At 34.4% G+C, this 25,407-nt stretch overlaps 1 protein-coding gene across 4 annotated transcripts in view; it reads left to right on the plus strand.

The window, feature by feature from the left end:
- Window positions 1-23: 23 nt before the first annotated feature.
- Window positions 24-25,407, plus strand: part of LOC138326080 (5'-AMP-activated protein kinase catalytic subunit alpha-2-like) — a 39,228-nt gene continuing 13,844 nt past the window's right edge. For 2 of the 4 annotated variants that reach the window (XM_069272216.1, XM_069272217.1), the window contains exons 1-17: window positions 24-353; window positions 4,173-4,314; window positions 4,885-4,978; window positions 5,363-5,507; window positions 6,316-6,403; window positions 6,649-6,718; window positions 7,086-7,134; window positions 7,638-7,743; window positions 8,231-8,336; window positions 9,666-9,780; window positions 10,418-10,485; window positions 11,318-11,365; window positions 14,277-14,316; window positions 15,186-15,275; window positions 15,552-15,622; window positions 16,039-16,104; window positions 23,693-23,858. In XM_069272216.1, coding sequence (XP_069128317.1) covers window positions 266-353; window positions 4,173-4,314; window positions 4,885-4,978; window positions 5,363-5,507; window positions 6,316-6,403; window positions 6,649-6,718; window positions 7,086-7,134; window positions 7,638-7,743; window positions 8,231-8,336; window positions 9,666-9,780; window positions 10,418-10,485; window positions 11,318-11,365; window positions 14,277-14,316; window positions 15,186-15,275; window positions 15,552-15,622; window positions 16,039-16,104; window positions 23,693-23,858 — 1,552 coding nt within the window. In that variant the 5' untranslated portion in view covers window positions 24-265. The remainder of the gene's footprint in view (window positions 354-4,172; window positions 4,315-4,884; window positions 4,979-5,362; window positions 5,508-6,315; window positions 6,404-6,648; window positions 6,719-7,085; window positions 7,135-7,637; window positions 7,744-8,230; window positions 8,337-9,665; window positions 9,781-10,417; window positions 10,486-11,317; window positions 11,366-14,276; window positions 14,317-15,185; window positions 15,276-15,551; window positions 15,623-16,038; window positions 16,105-23,692; window positions 23,859-25,407) is intronic. The other 2 variants (XM_069272218.1, XM_069272219.1) reach the window with 2 other exon arrangements.

Genomic DNA, 25,407 nt, shown 5'->3' on the forward strand with positions numbered 1-25,407 from the left:
TTTCCGGGACTGGCTTCAGTGTTTTGATTGGATGACAGATCGGAGAGGCCCACATGACGTCCATGTTGTTGATCTGGCACATGTCACATCGAACCAAGGATGATGAAAAGCAACTTCGATATTTCTATTCAGCGGATTATGCAGACCTGAAATGTGCATATAGATATTGCACCTGCAGATTGGTGTGATAGGTTGCAGAGACACTCAAATCCCGTGTTACGTCACTCAAAATTTGGTGTAACGAACTCGTCCATAAACTGTAAACATGGCGGAGAAAAATGCACCTCAGATAAAAATTGGCCACTATATTCTTGGAGATACGCTCGGCGTTGGAACATTCGGAAAAGTTAAAAGTATGTTTATTCTAGCAAAGGTTATTGGAGTATATATGTGAACTTTTACTTGAAGAGCAATGTAATTATTTCAGGAATAATTGGGACGAAGCAACACCCAACTTCCCAAGATGACTTTGTTTACTTAGGAGGTCATGAATGCATACCAGCCTGTCACAGCTGTTAATATTAATTACCAATGATTACTGGTTAATCTTTTACTACCTTTAATGTTCCATGTGATTTAATGATATTCCAATCTTTTATCGGCAAACCAGTTATTTAAGATGTAAACCAAAACAATTAATGCATAATGAAAAAATATAAACATTTGCCTAAATGGTAGTATCTGATACCTGTGTCAGATAGCATCCGATATCTGTTTCAAGTCTCTATTATACTATGTATATTGATAAGTATATGTGTACAAAATAGGCAAGAGTTCTTCTATCACAAGGAGACACACTGCACAAATACCTGGCATATTTCTTGACAACGCTTAAATAATGATCACCTTTTGCCTTTAATTGACCATTAGCACCTGTGATAATTAATTAGTTTTAATTTGGTTTCAATTTCCTAACTTCGACATATGTACAGTGAAATATTACATAAGGGTACCCCATTTTATCTGAAAAGTACCCCATTTATAGAACACCCAGTGTTAACCCTGATGGGTGGTCTTCCTCAATTTCAGGGTCCTGTACATACCTTTCAATTTGGAAAAATAACATTATGTCCTTCATGAAATATTTGTATTTTAGAGAGTATTTCTTCATTTTGGAAAATATTTACATAAAATTGGGAAAATAATAAATATCTTTGAAAAAAGTCACTAGCCCCGGGCTAGTATGGCTAAAATTTCCACTAGCCCAAGCTGAAAATTTGGTAGCCCCGGGCGTCGGGCTAGTGGATTTTTACACCCCTGAATATAGTCAAATTCCTCAAGGGAAAGGACCTTAAATTCAAATAAATGTACCTAAAAAATAACTGGGGTCCCTCCTTAAATCACTTTACATTATCAGCTAATTATAACATTGCATATACAATAATTATCATAATAATTATAACAAAATATAATATATGATAGAATTGAGATTAAAATTGCTTCTGTAAAAATATTCTTGAGTTAAACAAAAAAGTGATTACAATGAATTCTTATAAGCCGTAATGCCAATTTGATGGTATGCCATATGATTAACATATATGCTTCAAATTAAATAACATAACTTGCGTTTGTAAGTGTTTAATAACTTTTTAGTTATCTATAGGTATAAAACCATTTATTTAACAAGTTAATTAATTATGATGTCTGTTTATTAGTCATACCTGTAACAACTACAGTGGAACTTGGTTGATACGAACTCGGATAATTCGACAACCCGGCTTAATACGAAGTACTTGGCCGGTCCTGGCCGAATTCCCTCTTTATCTTTGTTAAAAGAACTCGGATAATTCGAATTAGGAAAACTCGAAAACCCGGTTAATATGAAGTAAATTTTGGGTCCGAAAGACAAAAATTATATATAAAATGTTTTTAAACTCGAAATGAGATTTTTTGGACAACGAGATCGCCGAAATGCTGATTTTTTTTCATAAATCTGCTGTAGAACGGCATTTCAAAATATATGTCTAGGTTTACTTGTTATAATTTTGCAGCTAGCTTTGTCAATTTTGACATCTGTCTTGTTCACATCGTTTTTCGACATGAAACTAGTTTATATATACCATGGAAAGAGATAATCAGCAGACAAGATAACTCGCTTTATTCGAACACTCTCATAACTGGAAGTTTTATCTCGGTCCCTTGGAGTTGGTATCAACCGAGTTCCACTGTATTCATATAAAGAGCAGTAATACATTGTTACCTTTATATTGTTCCAGACTAAATTTTGTGTTGGTACAGTCATAACAAATTAAATTTATAAAGAATTAAAGATAAAACACCTGTCAATTCCATATGTAACAAAACCTTATTATTCTATAATATTTGACATAATATTGGTATTGATTAATATCTCCCAATGAATGTATACATTGGATGTAACCTTCTTTGTACAGATGGATTTTTAGGTCATCTGACCCGAAGGGTCAGGATGACCTATAGTCATCATGTTTCGTCCGTCGTCGTCCGCCGTCCGCCGTGCGTTAACTTTTCACATTTTGAACTTCTTTTTAAGTTCTACCGTTGCAATTTGGCTGAAACTTGCATGAAATGATCCTGACATGGTCCAAACAAAGTGTTGTTATTTTTCGGGTCGATCCAAAATCCAAGATGGCCGCCACAGCTGCCATCTTGAAAACATATTTTGAACTTCTTCTCAAGTTCTACTGGTGCGATTTGACTGAAACTTGCATGAAATGATCCTGACATGGTCCCGACAAAGTGTCGTTATTTTTCGGGTCGATCCGAAATGCAAGATGGCCGCCACAGCCGCCATCTTGAAAACACATTTTGAACTTCTTCTCAAGTTCTACTGGTGCGATTTGACTGAAACTTGCATGAAATGATCCTGACATGGTCCAAGCAAAGTGTTGTTATTTTTCGGGCCGATCCATAATCCAAGATGGCCGCCACAGCCGCCATCTTGAAAACACATTTTGAACTTCTTCTCAAGTTCTACTGGTGCGATTTGACTGAAACTTGCATGAAATGATCCTGACATGGTCCAAGCAAAGTGTTGTTATTTTTCGGGTCGATCCATAATCCAAGATGGCCGCCACAGCCGCCATCTTGAAAACACATTTTGAACTTCTTCTCAAGTTCTACCAGTGCGATTTGACTGAAACTTGCATGAAATGATCCTGACATGGTCCTGACAAAGTGTTGTTATTTTTCGGGTCGATCCGAAATCCAAGATGGCCGCCACAGCCGCCATCTTGAAAACACATTTTGAACTTCTTCTCAAGTTCTACCGGTGTGATTTGGCTGAAGCTTGCATGAAATGATCCTGATATGGTCCTAACAAAGTGTTGTTATTTTTCGGGTTGATGCGAAATCCAAGATGGCCTCCACAGCCGCCATCTTGAAAACACATTTTGAACTTCTTCTCAAGTTCTACCGGTGCGATTTGGCTGAAACTTGCATGAAATGATCCTGACATGGTCCCGACAAAGTATTGTTACATCTCTGGTTGATCACAAATCGAAGATGGCTACCATGACACTATATCTAATTAATTTCCTATATGTTAAGGCCCTTGGGCCTCTTGTTTGAAATAAAATTTGTTGAAAGAAATTGAAAATGATCATGACATGGTCCTGACAAAGTGACACCATATATAATTAGTTTTACTATTGCCAAGGTAGTCAGATGACCGTTAAGGCCCTTTGGGCCTCTTGTTCCACTTTCATCTCTGTTTGTAAAGATGGAGATTTTTTATGAATTTTCCTTTGAATCTGTCATGAAAACTCAGGTTTGGTTTCATAACTCTAAATTAAATATGTCATATTGCTATTGGCTTCTTCAGATTATGTAATAACTGAGCTTGTATACATGTATACTATAAGTGTATAGACTTGAAGCAATGATATATTTATTTTTGTCATCTGACCAAAAGGGTCAGGTTGACCTATATATTGTCATCATGCTTCGTCTGTTGTTGTGCGCCGTGCGTAAACTTTTCATTCAAACAAACTTCTTTTCAGGAACCGAAAGGCCCAGGGTACTCATATTTGGCCTGTGGCATGATGGGATACAGGGCCACAAGGCTTGTTCGAATGAAGAACCTTAACCTTCATTCAAGGTCATAGGGGTCATATAGCCTAAAATCTTAAACAAAATATTGTGAATAACTAAGAGGCCTTGAGTACTGATATAATACTTCTCTTCTTTTTCAGTTGCAACCCATCATGTAACAAACCACAAGGTGGCAGTGAAGATTTTGAACCGCCAGAAGATTAAAAATCTTGATGTCGTTGGTAAAATAAAGAGAGAAATTCAGAACCTGAAGTTGTTTAGGCATCCCCATATTATCAAGTTGTAAGTTACTATAGCTACAGTCTCTTTCGTTGAATTTTTATTCAAATCATACACAACATCCTATATAATTCTGCAGTGCTTTCATGTAGATCTTTGAGATATGGATGGTATTCTTGAGTGTGAAACAGTCATCTCATGTACTAGCTACATGTATGAGAACATATGACAATGTTTTGACAGTGCAGACAATCTCATTTTAGAAGAAAAGTTATTTGATTCTGAAACAGCTAAAACTCCAGAGGAGTTAATTTAATGCCAGATCCAAGCATCAAGTCAACATCAATTACATGGACAAATAAAATGCCCTAAAATCAAGACAATTAGTTGAAGATAGTTTGGAAATTCAAATAAAGCTTTGGATTTCTAGCTGTCTAATATATACCTGGTATCTTGAAAACATGGACTGCTGTAAAAAAAAAAAAGTGCTGGTACGTAAAATAGTAGGATTTGGATGCTTTTACAAGACTTGATGATTTCTGAAAACTTTAAATCTTTAATGTGTGAAGAATTATCGTGATCATATATATTGTGTACAGGTAACTAAATTGAGTCCTTATTTCATGTTTTTAGGTACCAGGTGATGAGCACCCCCACCGACATTTTCATGGTGATGGAGTATGTAGCTGGAGGAGAATTATTTGATTACATTGTAAAACATGGCAAGGTTTGTAAATCACTTATACCATATTTAACCCAATTCCAATAACACCTCGGGTGTTACCACCCAGCAGGGTGCTAAAAAATGTCAGAAAATTTAAGAGGCTTTTAAATCAATGGGATAATTAAATTTATACAAATTTATTACTCAAAATAAGCTACACATTAATTTGTAATAGAAGTTAAACATTACATTAACTTATGGCTCTCAGCAGCGACTTGTGATCCAGAAAATATGATATATTTTTCATGGTGCAGGTATCCCGACACCACAACCCTCCTTAAATATAAAAATAATTTTAGTGTATACATGTTTCTAATTTTCTAACATTAAGACATCAAGCTATTCACATTTACTTCTATAATGTAGTATGTATTGTATGTTTTACAGTTAAAAGAGCCTGAAGCCCGGCGATTTTTCCAGCAGATTATATCCGGTGTTGATTACTGCCACCGACATATGGTAGTCCACAGGGATCTCAAACCTGAAAATCTTCTCCTGGACAGTTCTCTTAATGTCAAAATAGCTGACTTTGGTACGTATAAAATCATGTGTTTCTAAACGTTGGTTTGAGTAATGCAACAAAATTATAAAGACTGTTGTGGATTTGTTTGAATTAAAATACTCCTGGCCCCTGGCCCATTAGAACAGAAGTACAGATGTACAGAAGGGGCTGCAGTGTCTGAGTTGTAAGATGTCTCATCATATTACCACAAGCCCTCCACCTCTGGGTTGCGAGTTCGAAACCTGTGTAGGGCAGTTGCCAGGTACTGACTGCTGGTCGGTGGTTTTTCTCTGGGTACTCCGGCATTCCTTTACCAATAAACCTTGCACATTCTTACATGACCCTGGCTGTTAATAGAAATTTTAACTAATAAAACCCAAACATAGACAGAACATTGTATGTTTATGCCAGGCATCTATATACAGTCAACATAAACAGAGTCAAATTTCAATATTTAAAGTTGAGGAGATATGTTAATTCATTGATTTAGTACTTGAGTTACACATTCATGGACTTGAACATTCATGGACAGTGCAAAGTCTGGCATGGACCAATAAGATACTTTGAATTAGATGTTCAAGTTTCAACTGTACATGCTACTTACAGAACATGTTTAATACAAAGTATTATCTTGGTAGATTTCTTACTTTACATGCATGTAAAGGTCACATTCAAGGTCTCTTCACTCAGATCTTAACTCAGATTCTGTGAGAATTAAGTTTTACAGTGATCCCACAAACTTACAGTTAACTGCTTGATTATATATCATCTCACAGGAAAATAATTCCAATCAATGTTTCGTTTGTGAATATATAGATGATTACAAATTGTGTGACAGGTCTTTCCAACATGATGTATGATGGCGAGTTCCTGCGGACCAGCTGTGGATCACCAAATTATGCAGCACCAGAAGTGATCTCGGGGAAGTAAGTCACCACTTTATAGTTGTCAGTAGTTAAATATCAATATCGATTTATTTCACTGTCATTTCTAAAACCAGAGGCTCAGCCAAAGATTCCTCTAACTAGTGACTGACAGTTTATATCCCTCTCCTTCATACCTAAAGTATGAAAGAGTATTGACTTTAATTTCACTTTATTTATTATCTAGTTATTTGTTGAAAGTGTGTCTCCAGTTTGTACTAAAAAGTACTCGACTACTCCTGTTACAGATTGTATGCTGGTCCAGAGGTCGACATTTGGAGCTGTGGTGTCATTTTGTATGCTTTACTTTGTGGCACAGTAAGTAAAACCTATTTACTTATTTGTTAACTTATGTTTATCTACAGAATATTTCACATACTAACTACTAAGATTTTAGGCTTTAGTGGCTGAGGATTGAAACTGTGGTTGTTTTTCAACAAATGTAAACACCGATCTTAGAATTCTATGATAAATATCTCAATTTGTTGGATTTAAAGAGCCGAGTCTCAGTGTTCAGATAAACAATTTCATTATTGCTGAAAAATGTGAAACATTTTATTTCAGCCTTCAGTATATTAATATTCACACTGACTTACTGTCAATTTACCTGGAAAGAATTTCATACTTCTTAAAAAATATGTATTTATTGAAAGTAATTAAACAGTCATCATAATTTGTTTTTCAGTTGCCATTCGATGATGAGCATGTACCTACTTTGTTTAGGAAAATTAAATGTAAGTATGAAATTTGTTCACAGTTCTGTTTTATGAAATGTTAATCCTCCCAGAAAACACTGGATATGTAGTAGGCCATGACTGGTGAAATGGTCAATAAAATCCATTTCTGTTGTATCTCTAATTCTCCTGTTTGCTCATATATATATATTTACAGGGAAAGCTAATTTGAAAATCCTAAATTCATTCCTTGAATTAAATGATTGTAGAATTATAATCTAATTTAAGTAAACCAACTATGAATTAATATCTACATGATTTAAGTTGATATGAATTTATGTTCAATTTCTAAATCTCGATACTCCAGGGGTTCCGATCACTTACGATCTCTACACCCTTTACAATATCTGCTGCCTGGCGTCCTGTGACATCATGTACCATCCCACTTGGATCTGTAGAGATTTAACACATAAACTAGTGCTCCAAATTGTTATTATATTAGGAAACTCTATACATCAATGAAATAAGCACAGACATTATCAAAACGTATTTTGTTTCTACAGCTGGTATATTTGCTATTCCTGAGTACCTGAACAAGGAAGTTGTGAGTCTCCTCTGTCTCATGTTAGCAGTAGATCCGTTAAAGCGGGCCACAATCAAGGGTATCAGGTAAGTCGTCAAAACATCGCAAAGTTTTACAACAATATTCAAGATTCTTCAGAAATATGATTAAAATTTCTTCAACAGAAAATCAATCTCTTGTCTTGAATTGGATATTTATTATGTATCTTTTGAAGTTGTTAGGCTCCACGAGTATGATTTTCTAGCTTTCAGTGCAATTTAACCATATATATGTTCATCAACCTTATTTGGCGGCAAAGAAATGTGAACTTAATAATTAATGCAAGGGTGAAATTTATGCTTTAATATTACCTTGTACGCTGAAAGGTTTTTGAACAGGAGAATTTCCATTTTAAAGAGTATTAAATAGTCAGCCAATGTGAAAGTATGTATATATTAAGAAAAATAATCTGCACATGACTTCATATATGTAATATATGTATTGAATCTGAAATTAAAACTCCATAAGAATTAACAGATAATTTTCATTCTTGAATGTTCAATGTTTTATCGTGTTATTTGTTGCTTGTTTCAGGGATCACGACTGGTTTAAGACAGAAGTACCAAATTATCTGTTTCCTTCAGAAAATGACCAAGATGCCTCCATTGTAGACTATGAAGTTGTCAGGGAAATTTGTGAGGTATGACACACTTTTTTTAGAAACAAAATATTTGATTGAATTTCAGATTTTCAGATTGATGTTCGTAAAGATGATTGTTATATTCTTCTTCTGTATGTAGTTAATTTAGAATTAATTCCAACAGCTTCATCTGGAAACGTACTGTGATTTTACTGTTATTAGCCCACCATCATCAGATGGTGGGCTATTCAAATCGCCCTGCGTCCGTGGTCCATGGTCCGTAGTCCGTCGTCCGGCATCCGTCGTCCGTCGTCCGTCCGTAAACAATGCTTGTTATCACTATTTCTTAAAAGCTGCTGCAGGGATTTTGTTCAAACTTCATATGGAGGTTACCCTTGGTCCCTAGTTGTGCCATACAGATTTTGAGGCTGATCGGAAAAACAAGATGGCCGCCAGGCAGCCATCTTTGATTTTGGCAGTTGAAGTTTGTTATCGATATTTCTTGAGAACTACTGAAGGGATTTTATTCAAACTTCACATGGAGGTTACCCTTGGTCCCTAGTTGTGCCATTCAGATTTTGAGGCTGATCGGAAAAACAAGATGGCCGCCAGGCAGCCATCTTTGATTTTGGCAGTTGAAGTTTGTTATCGATATTTCTTGAGAACTACTGAAGGAATTTTGTTCAAACTTCACATGGAGGTTACCCTTGGTCCCTATTTGTGCCATACAGATTTTGAGGCTGATCAGAAAAACAAGATGGCCGCCAGGCGGCCATCTTGGATTTTGATAGTTAAGGTTTGATATCCCCATTTCTCAAAAAGTGCTGAAGGGATCTTTCTCAAATCTAATATGTAGGTTCCCCTAGGGCCCTTGTTGTGCATATTGCATTTTTGGACCAATCGGTGAACAAGATGGCCGCCAGGCCGCCATCTTGGATTTCGATAGTTAAAGTTTGTTATGGCAATCCTCAGATAGTACTGAAGGGATCTGTCTCAAATTTCATATGTAGGTTCCCCTAGGGCCCTAGTTGTGCATATTGCGTTTTGGGACCAATCGGTCAACAAGATGGCCGCCAGGCAGCCATCTTGGATTTTGATAGTTGAAGTTTGTTACTGCTATTTCTCGGAAAGTACTGAAGCGATCTGTCTCAAATTTTATATGTAGTATGTTTGCAAAAGTTTGAAAAGCAGAGAAAAGATCCCTCTTTCCATTGTCAGACATTGTCCTTCTTTGGTGGGCGCCAAGATCCCTCTGGGATCTATTGTTTTTTATATAATGAGATAACATTCATGTTTAAGCCAATGAAAATGTTTGCTACTATTAAGATCGGAGTGTTTGGGCTATAAATAATTGCTAGATGTATTTGATTTATTGATTTACATTTGTAGAAATTCAATGTGAGTGAAGTGGAAGTGAATCGAGCCCTGATGAGTGGAGATCCGTACGATCAACTGAGTATAGCGTATCACTTAATTCTGGACAATAATCGTATCGCAGACGAAGGTCAGTATTACAATTAACTTAGATACTTTATGTTTGTCTACAATATATTTACATTTTATAGTATTTAAGGGTGAACTGTTATATTTTTAGATTATTAACCATAGCATTAAAATCTGGGGTGTGCATCTGAATAAACTAGGAGTTGTTGACCACTGTTTATATTGTCAACTTCTGGTTTCGGAAAATACTTTGATTTACGTGTTATGAGCTGATTACTTTAAAAAAATGGTCAATGAAAGTGAGTGTTACTTTTTGAAATTAAATTATATATAACATTAATTATAAGTCTTTTGTAGCATGAGTATGATTGTAATTTGTTTTAATGAAAGGGTTTTGGTTGTCTTTTAATTAAAGTTATTTATCTGAGACCAATTTTCTCAAAGTTTCAAGATCTTGTCGTTTTTACAGGTGGTAATTTATCCGAGATCTTGTTTTTACAACTGCCGATTTATCAGAGTTCTTATTTTTATACCTGCTGATTTTTCCGAGATCTTGTTGTTTTTAAAGCTGCTGATTTATCCAAGATATTGTTGTTTTCACAGCTATCCAAGATTTGTTGTTTTCACATATATACAGCTATCCACAATCTTGTGGTTTTTACAGCTGGTGATTTTCCTACGATTTGTTGTTTTTGCAGCTGCCGATTTATCTGAGATCCAGGAGTTCTATCTGGCCTCCAGTCCTCCTGTAGATTCGTTCCTCATGGTGAGTACAGACACCGTCCTCTGGTACACGGTCTACCTCAGTCTAGGATACTTCCCTATCCATCAGAACTTATCATCCTCTTAAAACATTGAGTTGCAAAATTCGAAAACTTTTTATGTCAGCTTTTTAGCATTTTGACTTGATACCTTACAATTGACTAATCCCTGTATGTAATGATTTCTTCATTGACTGAACTTTTGCATGGATGATGGTTAAGTCACAAACTCTGTATATTGAACGCCGTGAAGATAGACTAATCTTAGCTTACAAAAGAATTTTATCAAGTTAAAGTAACAAAGTGCTGAAACCTTTACATCAATGCCTTTATTAATTACAGCTTTAAATCATCAGCTGAGCTAGTAAAAATATATATCTATTAATATATATAAACTCTTTAGTGATTAGTCTGTGGCTTAAAACCAATTCATGAAAGTCAAAATTAAACTCCTACTGTGCTGAAATCATTGTTTACTGTAAGTCAATCTGTTTGCACCTGGTAACAAAAATGTTCATGAACACAGATATCGCAAGTAAAAGCTTGCATGGATGGTTGAAGCTGTGCAGTTTTAAATGAGTGATGAAAGTGCTTTAAACAGTTCTTTATATATATATCTTGCTTTCATTAATGGTAACATATCTTCAAAGCATTGCATTAATTAACTCATTTAAAAACAGAAAAAGCTTTCCTATTTAATTTAAGTGAGAAACCCAACATTTCCTAAATCTGACAAAATCAATGTAGTAATTTATATTTGATGATAATTTTCTTCATAACTACAGTTTGACTTGTATTTCAATTTGTTTATGGATATGATTTACGTTTATTTGTTAGGCCAGATACGCACACCTAGGTGTGGGCTCACCGCCCTCGCACGATCAAGTTAGTATGGTAGTGGGCTCTGTGTTAACACATACATATATCTCTGACATGGTTGGCTACTCCCAGAAAAAAAAATAGAAGAGAAAATCTTAAGGAAACTTATTTCCTTTAATTCTTCAATTAGAACTAAATTCTATCAGACTACCACTAGTAAGATAACGGCAGTACCGGGATGTCAATTTCGAGATACCAAAACTGCGTGGGTAAGGTATGCATGATTTACAATTGATAAGTCCCACCTTCCGGTGATTGTGACATCATATTTTAATGCATTTTTTGTGACATCACAATTACCGGAAGATGGGACTAATAGATGGTGAATTGTATTTTATCCATATCGTTTGGGCGTGTTGAAATTCCCATATTAAAGTTATGATGCCGGATTTAATCTTGGCTTTTTATGGTAGTCATCAAACAAAAAGTAAACTAAACAGCAGATTAAAATGTTGTTGATAAAATTATTAAGCAGCCATATGCATACACTTTACTTTGACCTGAGAATGTCTTAGAAGTACAGAATTTCCAGGTCAGATGGAATATTTTCATAATTTATTATAATTGCCCATGATCAGTATTTGATATATGTGTTTGTGTGTACTGGGCCCTGACAACTTAGACAGAGTTCCTCCTTTGTTACATTAGAGTGTGTTATATCTAGTCGCTTTGTCTGCTTTGTTTTACTGCTTCAGGTTTTGATTTGTGGTATTCAAATGCTTTCATGAATGTTGGTACATAATTTTGCTTGTCAGATTTCTTACTTAAAGTCAGATGATTATTTCAATTAGTGAGTGTGAATTATCTCCTCTTTTTATATCCCACGATTAAATGGGGGATATATAGTTTATAGTCTCTTATATAGTTTTTTATCCCCCGCCCAACGAAGTAGAGATATTTCCACGAAACTTCATACACAGATTGGTCTTATGGTCTAGTAGTGCCTTTTGCTATTTTTAGGTTTTCATTTTTTTGCATTTTTTCCATAACCATGGAAACATTGCTGAAAATAGAATATTTTTGTACCAGGTTCGTTTCCGGAGCACAACCCTAAAACCAGAAGAGATATTTCCACGAAACTTCATAGACACATTGTTCTTATGGTCTAGTAGTGCCTTTTGCTATTTTTAGGTTTTCATTTTTTGCACTTTTTCCGTAACCATGGAAACATTGCTGAAAATATCATATTTTTGTACCAGGTTCGTTTCCGCAGCATAACTGGAAAACCGGTTGAGATATATGCACGGAACTCCATAGGCACATTAGTCTTATGGTCTAGTAGTGCCTTTTGCTATTTTAAGGTTTTCACTTTTTGTACTTTTTTCTGTAACCATGGAAACATTGCTGAAAATGGCAGATTTTTGTGTAAGAATCGTTTCCGGAGCACAACTCTAAAACCAGCAGAGATATTTCCAAGAAACTTCATAGACACATTGTTCTTATGGTCTAGTAGTGCCTTTTGCTATTTTTAGGTTTTCACTTTTTGTGCTTTTTTCTGTAACCATAGAAACATTGCTGAAAATATCATATTTTTGTAGCAGGTTCATTTCCGGAGCATAACTCTAAAACCAGCAGAGATATTTCCACGAAACTTCATAGACACATTCTTTTTATGGTCTAGTAGTACCTTTTGCTATTTTTAGGTTTTCAGTTTTTGCACTTTTTCCGTTACCATGGAAACATTGCTGAAAATATCATGGTAAATGGTAAATGTTACTTTGCAAAACTCCACCCATCTTTGTGTATATAGTCTAATATAAATGTCAAGGCTGTATACCTGATTCAACAATTGCAGCCCCGCTCTACTTGAATTATACTCCATCTTTCTTTAGCTCAACTTCCTTTTTCCTGTTTTTTTTCATACACATAAGTCTCCACAATCAAACTTACTTCAGCTTTGATATCTCCATTGGCGGGGGATCTGAATGACTATGTCCTTGTTATTTCTATGTTGCATTAGTAGTCTTTATTGCAACTCAATTAGAATTAATGATTTTATACTTTTCTATACCCTTGAAAATGTTGTTCAGAGCATTTGAATGAGAATTGATATACCAAAATGTAAGTTAGGCTTCCCTATTCATATAGATCAAAATACATTCAGGTGCTGTCATTCATTTATATATGAAATATGATAACAGATTTACATATTCTTTGGGATTGCTTTGTCATATCACTTTGCCTTTTAAGCTAAATGCAATGCCACTCTTTGTACACGCTATTTGATGTAAACTATCAGATTTGTGTAGTCAGCACATCCTCCAGCAACACATCTCCTTCTGCTTAGGTGTTCCCTTAACCAGATTCATATATTTTAATGGTAGAGAAATAAGGAAAATACTCTCCACTGAGGGTGGGTTTGAGGTAATTCTTAGTTCTTTCTGCATGCAGTATTGTCACAACAGTAATGTATGGTATGGTGTGTAGATTGTGGTTTATATCTTATACATGTATTAAAACTAAGATAAAAGGAGTATTAAAAAGTCAAAGAAATAATAAAATAGATTTATTTTTTTTAGATATAAAATAGTTTTTTTTTTGTATTTTTCTTTTGTAAATAGATATACATGCTATGTGGCAGGGAGCAAGCATAATGCATGCTAGACTCTGACTTGTGTGTTTGGGGATGGTAGAGTGGAAATCAAAATTATTTCTTTTGAATATGATTTTCAGAATAATGAATGGAATGGTGATGAAACATGTTGTTAGAACAATAAACCTTTACTTGTAAACTCAGCATTTCTTATAGGGTTTGTGTATGTACCAAACGATCAGATATAAAATATGTTTCTCAGTGATTTCAGGCAACAAACCACGATATAAATCTCTGGTGATAATGTAAAATGATTTGGTTGTATTAAACTATGACAACAGGCTACCAATGTCAGTATAATCACTATATGTACTGTTTTAATAGGCGACCAGTCCTCTGAAGCCACATCCAGAAAGAATGCCAGGTATGTAATACCACTGAAAATGTACGATTTCAAAGGATGTGAGAGGAATTGGAGAATAAATATAAATAAATGTATGAATTCCATTACTTTGGTCAAAACTTTTATATAATTATATTGACTAAACATTAAAGCCACACAATAAGTAACTATCAACAAAAAGTAAAGTTAGATTCAACCCTGATATTGTTAGTATTTGTAGATGTAGTTGAAATTCAGTTATATCAAGGAACATTTATCATGATTTCTTAATAACTTTGGTACAGCAGTTGTTGAAAGTCAATACTTGTAAACATGCCTTCATTTTAAACTGGTCGCGATAGAAGTTACGATTATTGCCGAACAGAAGTCAGAAAGTTCATGACCTGTTCTCGGAAGAGTTTGGACAGACTTAAGTAGTTACGGTAGTCACAGGACGATCTCTGCAATGACGTTACCATGTCGACTAAAAAAACTGCTGCTTCTTTGACTAAATTGGACCCACCTAGCAATGTTCAATATTTATTTGGTTTTTATCAAAAGTTTCCAAATCATTATCGCTCATCTTGACCTCGATTTAGTCCTGTCTCTGAATGATTTACAAGAGGATTTTTTTTCAACATTCTTCTAAATCATGACAGATGCAGATATTTTGACTTTAAAGTATTTCATATAAAAGGAATGGTGTCATAATAAATATGATAAAAAATAAAAAAACAAGTCTCATGCTTAAATCAACTTTATTATAGCTGTGTTTGGTTTTTTTTCTGTGAGAAAAGTTAAGGATTTAAAAGTATCTGTTAAAGATTATCAGCAGATAAACTATGAGATATCTTTTGAACAACAATTATGTTAACTTGGTGTAATGTATCATGAATTATATCCTGTTACAGAGATGAAAAGTACGACCCACACATTGGAACCTTTGTTGGCAACAACGAACAAGGGACTGACTCCATCAAAAAAGGCCAAGTGGCATTTAGGTAAGTTGTCTCCCCTCTTTTTATTTACACAAGTTGTCTCCCCTTTATCATTATGTAAGTTACCTCCCCTTTATTGTGATGTAAGTTACCTCCCCTTTATCATTATGTAAGTTACCTCCCCTTTAACATTTAGTTAAGTTATCTCCCAATATCACACACACACAGAATCGTGTTAATTAACAGGTTGTTCAAGCTGAAGATTTTATTTCAATTTCTGCAATTGATACTCTAGCTACATATGTTGGATGTATGAACATGTTTTGATGTGTCTGTTAGGTATCCGATCTCAGAGTAAACCCCAGGATATCATGCATGAGGTGTTCCGGGCCATGAAAACATTGGATTACGTAAGTCATTTGACCTATGATTTGTAATAAGATAATAAAGTAAATGTATCTATAAATCTGTCCTATATCGGTAAATGTTTACACAAATCAAGTTTTTATTGTCATTGATGAAAATATAAATGCAAATTGACCCAACTTGATCAGATTTAGAAATAAAAATAATTTGTAGACATTGTTAGTGCACAATATAAAGATCGTCTATAAAGTAGACAATATACGACATAGTATAACAGTTCAGTGCTTAATTGTATGGCCTGATAACCCTGTTAGCTATACCTTGAGATGTTCAGCTTTGTAAGATGGTTTAACCAAACAATAAAGAGGTGTAAATCATATTGTGTTATTTGATGATTAACATAACTGATATTTAAATACAACACATCAAACCTTTATATACCTTTCTTCAAAACTCCCAGGAATGGAAAATAGTGAACCCCTATCATGTCAAAGTAAGGAGGAGGAATCCAGGCTCTGGCAGATATGTATGTACATAATTAGATTATACATCTGAAAGTATCAGTTTTGTTTTTGAACATTGATTGATTTACAAAGAAGAATTAATTCACTAGCAGGCTTAAATTTTCTTTGAAATAATAGAGGTTTCCACAAAATTTTAATTTTTTATACTAAAGGGATCAAAAATAAAGAGTGCAATTTCCACCTTGGACTAAGGATGGGGCTGTCTCAGATCTGTATGTTGTATACACGATAAGTTAATGACAAATTTGTATATGTGCCGTGTTGTATGTAGGTTGATGATATTGTATATGTGTCGTGTTATATGTAAGTTGATGATATTGTATATGTGTCGTGTTGTATGTAAGTTGATGATATTGTATATGTGTCGTGTTGTATGTAAGTTGATGATATTGTATATGTGTCGTGTTGTATGTAGGTTGATGATATTGTATATGTGTCGTGTTGTATGTAAGTTGATGATATTGTATGTGTCGTGTTGTATGTAAGTTGATGATATTGTATATGTGTCGTGTTGTATGTAAGTTGATGATATTGTATATGTGTCGTGTTGTATGTAGGTTGATGATACAGATCTGAGACTATTATCGTGTTGTATGTAAGTTGATGATATTGTATATGTGTGTCGTGTTGTATGTAAGTTGATGATGATATTGTATATGTGTTGTGTTGTATGTAGGTTGATGATATTGTATATGTGTTGTGTTGTATGTAGGTTGATGATACAGATCTGAGACTGTATTGTATATGTGTTGTGTTGTATGAGTTGATGATATTGTATATGTGTTGTGTTGTATGTAGGTTGATGATACAGATCTGAGACTGTATTGTATATGTGTTGTGTTGTATGTAGGTTGATGATAGATGAGACTGTATTGTATATGTGTTGTGTTGTATGTAGGTTGATGATATTGTATATGTGTTGTGTTGTATGTAGGTTGATGATACAGATCTGAGACTGTATTGTATATGTGTTGTGTTGTATGTTGGTTGATGATACAGATCTGAGACTGTATTGTATATGTGTTGTGTTGTATGTAGGTTGATGATATTGTATATGTGTTGTGTTGTATGTAGGTTGATGATACTGATCTGAGACTGTATTGTATATGTGTTGTGTTGTATGTTGGTTGATGATACAGATCTGAGGCTGTATTGTATATGTGTTGTGTTGTATGTAGGTTGATGATATTGTATATGTGTTGTGTTGTATGTAAGTTGATGATACAGATCTGAGACTGTATTGTATATGTGTTGTGTTGTATGTTGGTTGATGATACAGATCTGAGACTGTATTGTATATGTGTTGTGTTGTATGTAGGTTGATGATATTGTATATGTGTTGTGTTGTATGTAGGTTGATGATACTGATCTGAGACTGTATTGTATATGTGTTGTGTTGTATGTTGGTTGATGATACAGATCTGAAACTGTATTGTATATGTGTTGTGTTGTATGTAGGTTGATGATATTGTATATGTGTTGTGTTGTATGTAAGTTGATGATACAGATCTGAGACTGTATTGTATGTGTTGTGTTGTATGTAGGCTGATGATATAATATATGTTTGTGTTATTTGTAAGTCGATGATACTGATCTGAGACTGTATTGTATATGTGTTGTGTTGTATGTAGGTTGATGATACTGATCTGAGACTGTATTGTATATGTGTTGTGTTGTATGTAGGTTGATGATATTGTATATGTGTTGTGTTGTATGTAGGTTGATGATACTGATCTGAGACTGTATTGTATATGTGTTGTGTTGTATGTTGGTTGATGATACAGATCTGAGACTGTATTGTATATGTGTTGTGTTGTATGTAGGTTGATGATATTGTATATGTGTTGTGTTGTATGTAGGTTGATGATATTGTATATGTGTGGTGTTGTATGTAGGTTGATGATATTGTATATGTGTTGTGTTGTATGTAGGTTGATGATATTGTATATGTGTTGTGTTGTATGTAGGTTGATGATATTGTATATGTGTGTGTTATATGTAAGTTGATGATACAGATCTGAGACTGTATTGTATATGTGTTGTGTTGTATGTTGGTTGATGATATTATCTGAGACTGTATTGTATATGTGTTGTGTTGTATGTATGTTGATGATATTGTATATGTGTTGTTTGATGTAGGTTGATGATATTGTATATGTGTGGTGTTGTATGTAGGTTGATGATATTGTATATGTGTTGTGTTGTATTTGTTGATGATACAGATCTGAGACTGTATTGTATATGTGTTGTGTTGTATGTAGGTTGATGATATTGTATATGTGTTGTGTTGTATGTAGGTTGATGATACAGATCTGAGACTGTATTGTATATGTGTTGTGTTGTATGTAGGTTGATGATATTGTATATGTGTTGTGTTGTATGTAGGTTGATGATATTGTATATGTGTCGTGTTATATGTAAGTTGATGATACAGATCTGAGACTGTATTTATGTGTGTGTTGTATGTGTTGATGATATTGATTGAGATGTATTGTTATGTGTTGTGTTGTATGAGTTGATGATAAGATCTGAGACTGTATTGATATATGTTTGTGTTGTATGTAGGTTGATGATATTGTATATGTGTTGTGTTGTATGTAGTTGATAGATCTGAGACTGTATTGTATATGTGTTGTGTTGTATGTAGGTTGATGATATTGTATATGTGTTGTGTTGTATATGTAGTTGTGTATTGATGTGGTGTTGATGTATTGATATTGTTAGTGTTGTGTTGTATGTAGTGATGATACGATCTGAGACTGTATTGTATATGTGTTGTGTTGTATGTAGGTTGATGATACAGATCTGAGACTGTATTGTATATGTGTTGTGTTGTATGTATGTAGGTTGATGATATTGTATATGTGTTGTGTTGTATGTAGTTGATGATACAGATCTGAGACTGTATTGTATATGTGTTGTGTTGTATGTAGGTTGATGATATATTATATGTGTTGTGTTGTATGTAGGTTGATGATATATGATCTGAGACTGTATTGTATATGTGTTGTGTTGAGTGATATTGTATATGTGTTGTGTTGTATGTAGGTTGATGATACAGATCTGAGACTGTATTGTATATGTGTTGTGTTGTATGTAGGTTGATGATATTGTATATGTGTTGTGTTGTATGTAGGTTGATGATACAGATCTGAGACTGTATTGTATATGTGTTGTGTTGTATGTAGGTTGATGATATTGTATATGTGTTGTGTTGTATGTAGGTTGATGATATTGTATATGTGTTGTGTTGTATGTAGGTTGATGATACAGATCTGAGACTGTATTGTATATGTGTTGTGTTGTATGTAGGTTGATGATACAGATCTGAGACTGTATTGTATATGTGTTGTGTTGTGTAGGTGATATTGTATATGTGTTGTGTTGTATGTAGGTTGATGATATTGTATATGTGTTGTGTTGTATGTAGGTTGATGATACAGATCTGAGACTGTATTGTATATGTGTTGTGTTGTATGTAGGTTGATGATATTGTATATGTGTTGTGTTGTATGTTGGTTGATGATATGATGAGTGTATGTATATGTGTTGTGTTGTATGTAGGTTGATGATATTGTATATGTGTGTGTTGTATGTAGGTTTGATATTGTATATGTGTTGTGTTGTATGTAGGTTGATGATATTGTATATGTGTTGTGTTGTATGTAGGTTGATGATGATTTGAGACTGTATTGTATGTGTTGTGTTGTATGTAGGTTGATGATATTGTATATGTGTTGTGTTGTATGTAGGTTGATGATGATATTGTATATGTGTTGTGTTGTATGTAGGTTGATGATTGATCTGAGATATTGTATATGTGTCGTGTTGTATGTAGGTTGATGATATTGTATATGTGTCGTGTTGTATGTAGGTTGATGATACAGATCTGAGACTGTATTGTATATGTGTTGTGTTGTATGTTGGTTGATGGTACTTATCTGAGACTGTATTGTATATGTGTTGTGTTGAATATAGGTTGATGATATTGTATGTGTGTCGTGTTGTATGTAGATTGATGATATTGTATATGTGTTGTGTTGAATGTAGGTTGATGATATTGTTATGTGTTGTGTTGTATGTTGGTTGATGATACAGATCTGAGACTGTATTGTATATGTGTTGTGTTGTATGTAGGTTGATGATGATATTGTATATGTGTTGTGTTGTATGTAGGTTGATGATACTGATCTGAGACTGTATTGTATATGTGTTGTGTTGTATGTAGGTTGATGATATTGTATATGTGTTGTGTTGTATGTAGGTTGATGATATTGTATAGTGTTGTGTTGATGTAGTTGATGATAGATTGGATGATATTGTATATGTGTTGTGTTGTATGTAGGTTGATGATATTGTATATGTGTTGTGTTGTATGTAGGTGATGATGATCTGAGACTGTATTGTATATGTGTTGTGTTGTATGTAGGTTGATGATAAGATCTGAGACTGTATTGTATATGTTGTTGTGTTGTATGTAGGTTGATGATATTGTATATGTGTTGTGTTGTATGTAGGTTGATGATACTGATCTGAGACTGTATTGTATATGTGTTGTGTTGTATGTAGGTTGATGATATTGTATATGTGTTGTGTTGTATGTAGGTTGATGATACAGATCTGAGACTGTATTGTATATGTGTTGTGTTGTATGTAGGTTGATGATATTGTATATGTGTTGTGTTGTATGTAGGTTGATGATATTGTATATGTGTGTTGTGTTGTATGTAGTTGATGATACGATCTGAGACTGTATTGTATATGTGTTGTGTTGTATGTTGGTTGATGATACAGATCTGAGACTGTATTGTATATGTGTTGTGTTGTATGTAGGTTGATGATATTGTGTATGTGTTGTGTTGTATGTAGGTTGATGATATTGTATATGTGTGTTATATGTGTTGTGATTGTATGTGGTGTGATGTATGTAGTTGATGTATTGTATGTGTGTTGTGTTGTATGTAGGTTGATGATATTGTATATGTGTTGTGTTGTATGTAGGTTGATGATACGATCTGAGACTGTATTGTATTGTGTTGTGTTGATGTAGGTTGATGATATTGTATTGTGTGTGTGTTGTATGTAGGTTGATGATCTGAGACTGTATTGTATATGTGTTGTGTTGTATGTAGGTTGATGATATTGTATATGTGTTGTGTTGTATGTAGGTTGATGATACAGATCTGAGACTGTATTGTATATGTGTTGTGTTGTATGTAGGTTGATGATATTGTATATGTGTTGTGTTGTATGTAGGTTGATGATATTGTATATGTGTTGTGTTGTATGTAGGTTGATGATATTGTATATGTGTTGTGTTGTATGTAGGTTGATGATATTGTATATGTGTTGTGTTGTATGTAGGTTGATGTTACTGATCTGAGACTGTATTGTATATGTGTTGTGTTGTATGTAGGTTGATGATATTGTATATGTGTTGTGTTGTATGTAGGTTGATGATATTGTATATGTGTTGTGTTGTATGTAGGTTGATGATATTGTATATGTGTCGTGTTGTATGTAGGTTGATGATATTGTATATGTGTCGTGTTGTATGTAGGTTGATGATATTGTATATGTGTTGTGTTGTATGTAGGTTGATGATACAGATCTGAGACTGTATTGTATATGTGTTGTGTTGTATGTAGGTTGATGATATTGTATATGTGTTGTGTTGTATGTAGGTTGATGATACAGATCTGAGACTGTATTGTATATGTGTTGTGTTGTATGTAGGTTGATGATATTGTATATGTGTTGTGTTGTATGTAGGTTGATGATACTGATCTGAGACTGTATGTATATGTGTTGTGTTGTATGTATGGTTGATGATATTGTATATGTGTTGTGTTGTATGTTGGTTGATGGTACTGATCTGAGACTGTATTGTATATGTGTTGTGTTGTATGTAGGTTGATGATATTGTATGTGTTGTGTTGTATGTGGGTTGATGATATTGTATATGTGTTGTGTTGTATGTAGGTTGATGATATTGTATATGTGTTGTGTTGTATGTAGGTTGATGATATTGTATATGTGTTGTGTTGTATGTAGGTTGATGATACTGATCTGAGACTGTATTGTATATGTGTTGTGTTGTATGTAGGTTGATGATATTGATATATGTGTTGTGTTATGTGTGTGTGTTGTATGTTGGTTGATGATATTGTATATGTGTTGTGTTGTATGTAGGTTGATGATACTGATCTGAGACTGTATTGTATATGTGTTGTGTTGTATGTAGGTTGATGATTGATATTGTATGTGTTGTGTAGGTTGTTAGTTGATGATATTGTATATGTGTTTGTGTTGTATGTAAGTTGATGATATTGTATATGTGTTGTGTTGTATGTAGGTTGATGATATTGTATATGTGTTGTGTTGTATGTAGGTTGATGATATTGTATATGTGTTGTGTTGTATGTAGGTTGATGATACTGATCTGAGACTGTATTGTATATGTGTTGTGTTGTATGTAGGTTGATGATATTGTATATGTGTTGTGTTGTATGTAGGTTGATGATATTGTATATGTGTTGTGTTGTATGTAGGTTGATGTGTTGTGTTGTATGTAGGTTGATGATATTGTATATGTGTTGTGTTGTATGTAGGTTGATGATATTGTATATGTGTTGTGTTGTATGTAGGTTGATGATATTGTATATGTGTTGTGTTGTATGTAGGTTGATGATATTGTATATGTGTTGTGTTGTATGTAGGTTGATGATATTGTATATGTGTTGTGTTGTATGTAGGTTGATGATATTGTATATGTGTTGTGTTGTATGTAGGTTGATGATATTGTATATGTGTTGTGTTGTATGTAGGTTGATGATATTGTATATGTGTTGTGTTGTATGTAGGTTGATGATATTGTATGTGTGTTGTGTTGTATATAGGTTGATGATATTGTATGTGTTGTGTTGTATGTAGGTTGATGATATTGTATATGTGTTGTGTTGTATGTAGGTTGATGATATTGTATATGTGTGGTGTTGTATGTAGGTTGATGATATTGTATGTGTGTCGTGTTGTATGTAGGTTGATGATATTGTATATGTGTTGTGTTGTATGTAGGTTGATGATATTGTATATGTGTTGTGTTGTATGTAGGTTGATGATATTGTATATGTGTTGTGTTGTATGTAGGTTGATGATATTGTATGTGTTGTGTTGTATGTGTTGATGATATTGTATGTGTGTTGTGTTGTATGTAGGTTGATGATATTGTATATGTGTTGTGTTGTATGTAGGTTGATGATATTGTATATGTGTTGTGTTGTATGTAGGTTGATGATATTGTATATGTGTTGTGTTGTATGTAGGTTGATGATATTGTATATGTGTTGTGTTGTATGTAGGTTGATGATATTGTATATGTGTTGTGTTGTATGTAGGTTGATGATATTGTATATGTGTTGTGTTGTATGTAGGTTGATGATATTGTATATGTGTTGTGTTGTATGTAGGTTGATGATATTGTATATGTGTTGTGTTGTATGTAGGTTGATGATATTGTATATGTGTTGTGTTGTATGTAGGTTGATGTTACTGATCTGAGACTGTATTGTATATGTGTTGTGTTGCCAGAGTAAGATGAACCTCCAGCTCTACCAGGTTGACCAGAAGAGTTTCCTGTTGGACTTTAAGAGCCTGAGTTTGGTTGATTCCTCCGAGCCGTCCCTAAACAACTCGCTGTCGGACTCGATGGGTCGGAGCATGTCCGGCTCACCACCATCATCATTCTCCGATCTCGGTGAGTCTCACTGACTTTTCTGACCCTTTGTTAGATGGCAAGGTCAGCTTAAAGCTTCTAACTACACGAAAACAGTGAAGTATACTGTTACTATTAATTTAAAATTGTTTAAAATTAGTGCTTAGGTTCAGAGCATTATCTATTTAAAGCACACAAAAAATATTTTTCACAATTAAGGTTTCATGACCATATCCATTGTCAGAAAAAAAATGAAAAAAATACATGATATAAAAAGAACTGGCTATACTGTAGGGAGGAAGAGTTAGGAGTTTTATAATGAGGTCTGAGACAGAGGGAGGAAGAGTTAGGAGTTTTATAATGAAGTCTGAGACAGCGGGAGGAAGAGTTAGGAGTTTTATAATGAGGTCTGAGACAGAGGGAGGAAGAGTTAGGAGTTTTATAATGAAAGGTCTGAGACAGAGGGAGGAAGAGTTAGGAGTTTTATAATGAGGTCTGAGACAGAGGGAGGAAGAGTTAGGAGTTTTATAATGAGGTCTGAGACAGAGGGAGGAAGAGTTAGGAGTTTTATAATGAGTCTGAGACAGAGGGAGGAAGAGTTAGGAGTTTTATAATGAGGTCTGAGACAGAGGGAGGAAGAGTTAGGAGTTTTATAATGAGGTCTGAGACAGAGGGAGGAAGAGTTAGGAGTTTTATAATGAGGTCTGAGACAGAGGGAGGAAGAGTTAGGAGTTTTATAATGAGATCTGAGACAGAGGGAGGAAGAGTTAGGAGTTTTATAATGAGGTCTGAGACAGAGGGAGGAAGAGTTAGGAGTTTTATAATGAGGTCTGAGACAGAGGGAGGAAGAGTTAGGAGTTTTATAATGAGATCTGAGACAGAGGGAGGAAGAGTTAGGAGTTTTATAATGAGGTCTGAGACAGAGGGAGGAAGAGTTAGGAGTTTTATAATGAGGTCTGAGACAGAGGGAGGAAGAGTTAGGAGTTTTATAATGAGGTCTGAGACAGAGGGAGGAAGAGTTAGGAGTTTTATAATGAGGTCTGAGACAGAGGGAGGAAGAGTTAGGAGTTTTATAATGAGATCTGAGACAGAGGGAGGAAGAGTTAGGAGTTTTATAATGAGGTCTGAGACAGAGGGAGGAAGAGTTAGGAGTTTTATAATGAGGTCTGAGACAGAGGGAGGAAGAGTTAGGAGTTTTATAATGAGGTCTGAGACAGAGGGAGGAAGAGTTAGGAGTTTTATAATGAGGTCTGAGACAGAGGGAGGAAGAGTTAGGAGTTTTATAATGAGATCTGAGACAGAGGGAGGAAGAGTTAGGAGTTTTATAATGAGGTCTGAGACAGAGGGAGGAAGAGTTAGGAGTTTTATAATGAGTCTGAGACAGAGGGAGGAAGAGTTAGGAGTTTTATAATGAGGTCTGAGACAGAGGGAGGAAGAGTTAGGAGTTTTATAATGAGGTCTGAGACAGAGGGAGGAAGAGTTAGGAGTTTTATAATGAGATCTGAGACAGAGGGAGGAAGAGTTAGGAGTTTTATAATGAGATCTGAGACAGAGGGAGGAAGAGTTAGGAGTTTTATAATGAGGTCTGAGA

Source organism: Argopecten irradians, chromosome 6, assembly GCF_041381155.1.
Source record: "Argopecten irradians isolate NY chromosome 6, Ai_NY, whole genome shotgun sequence".
NCBI classification, from domain to species: Eukaryota; Metazoa; Mollusca; class Bivalvia; order Pectinida; family Pectinidae; genus Argopecten; species Argopecten irradians.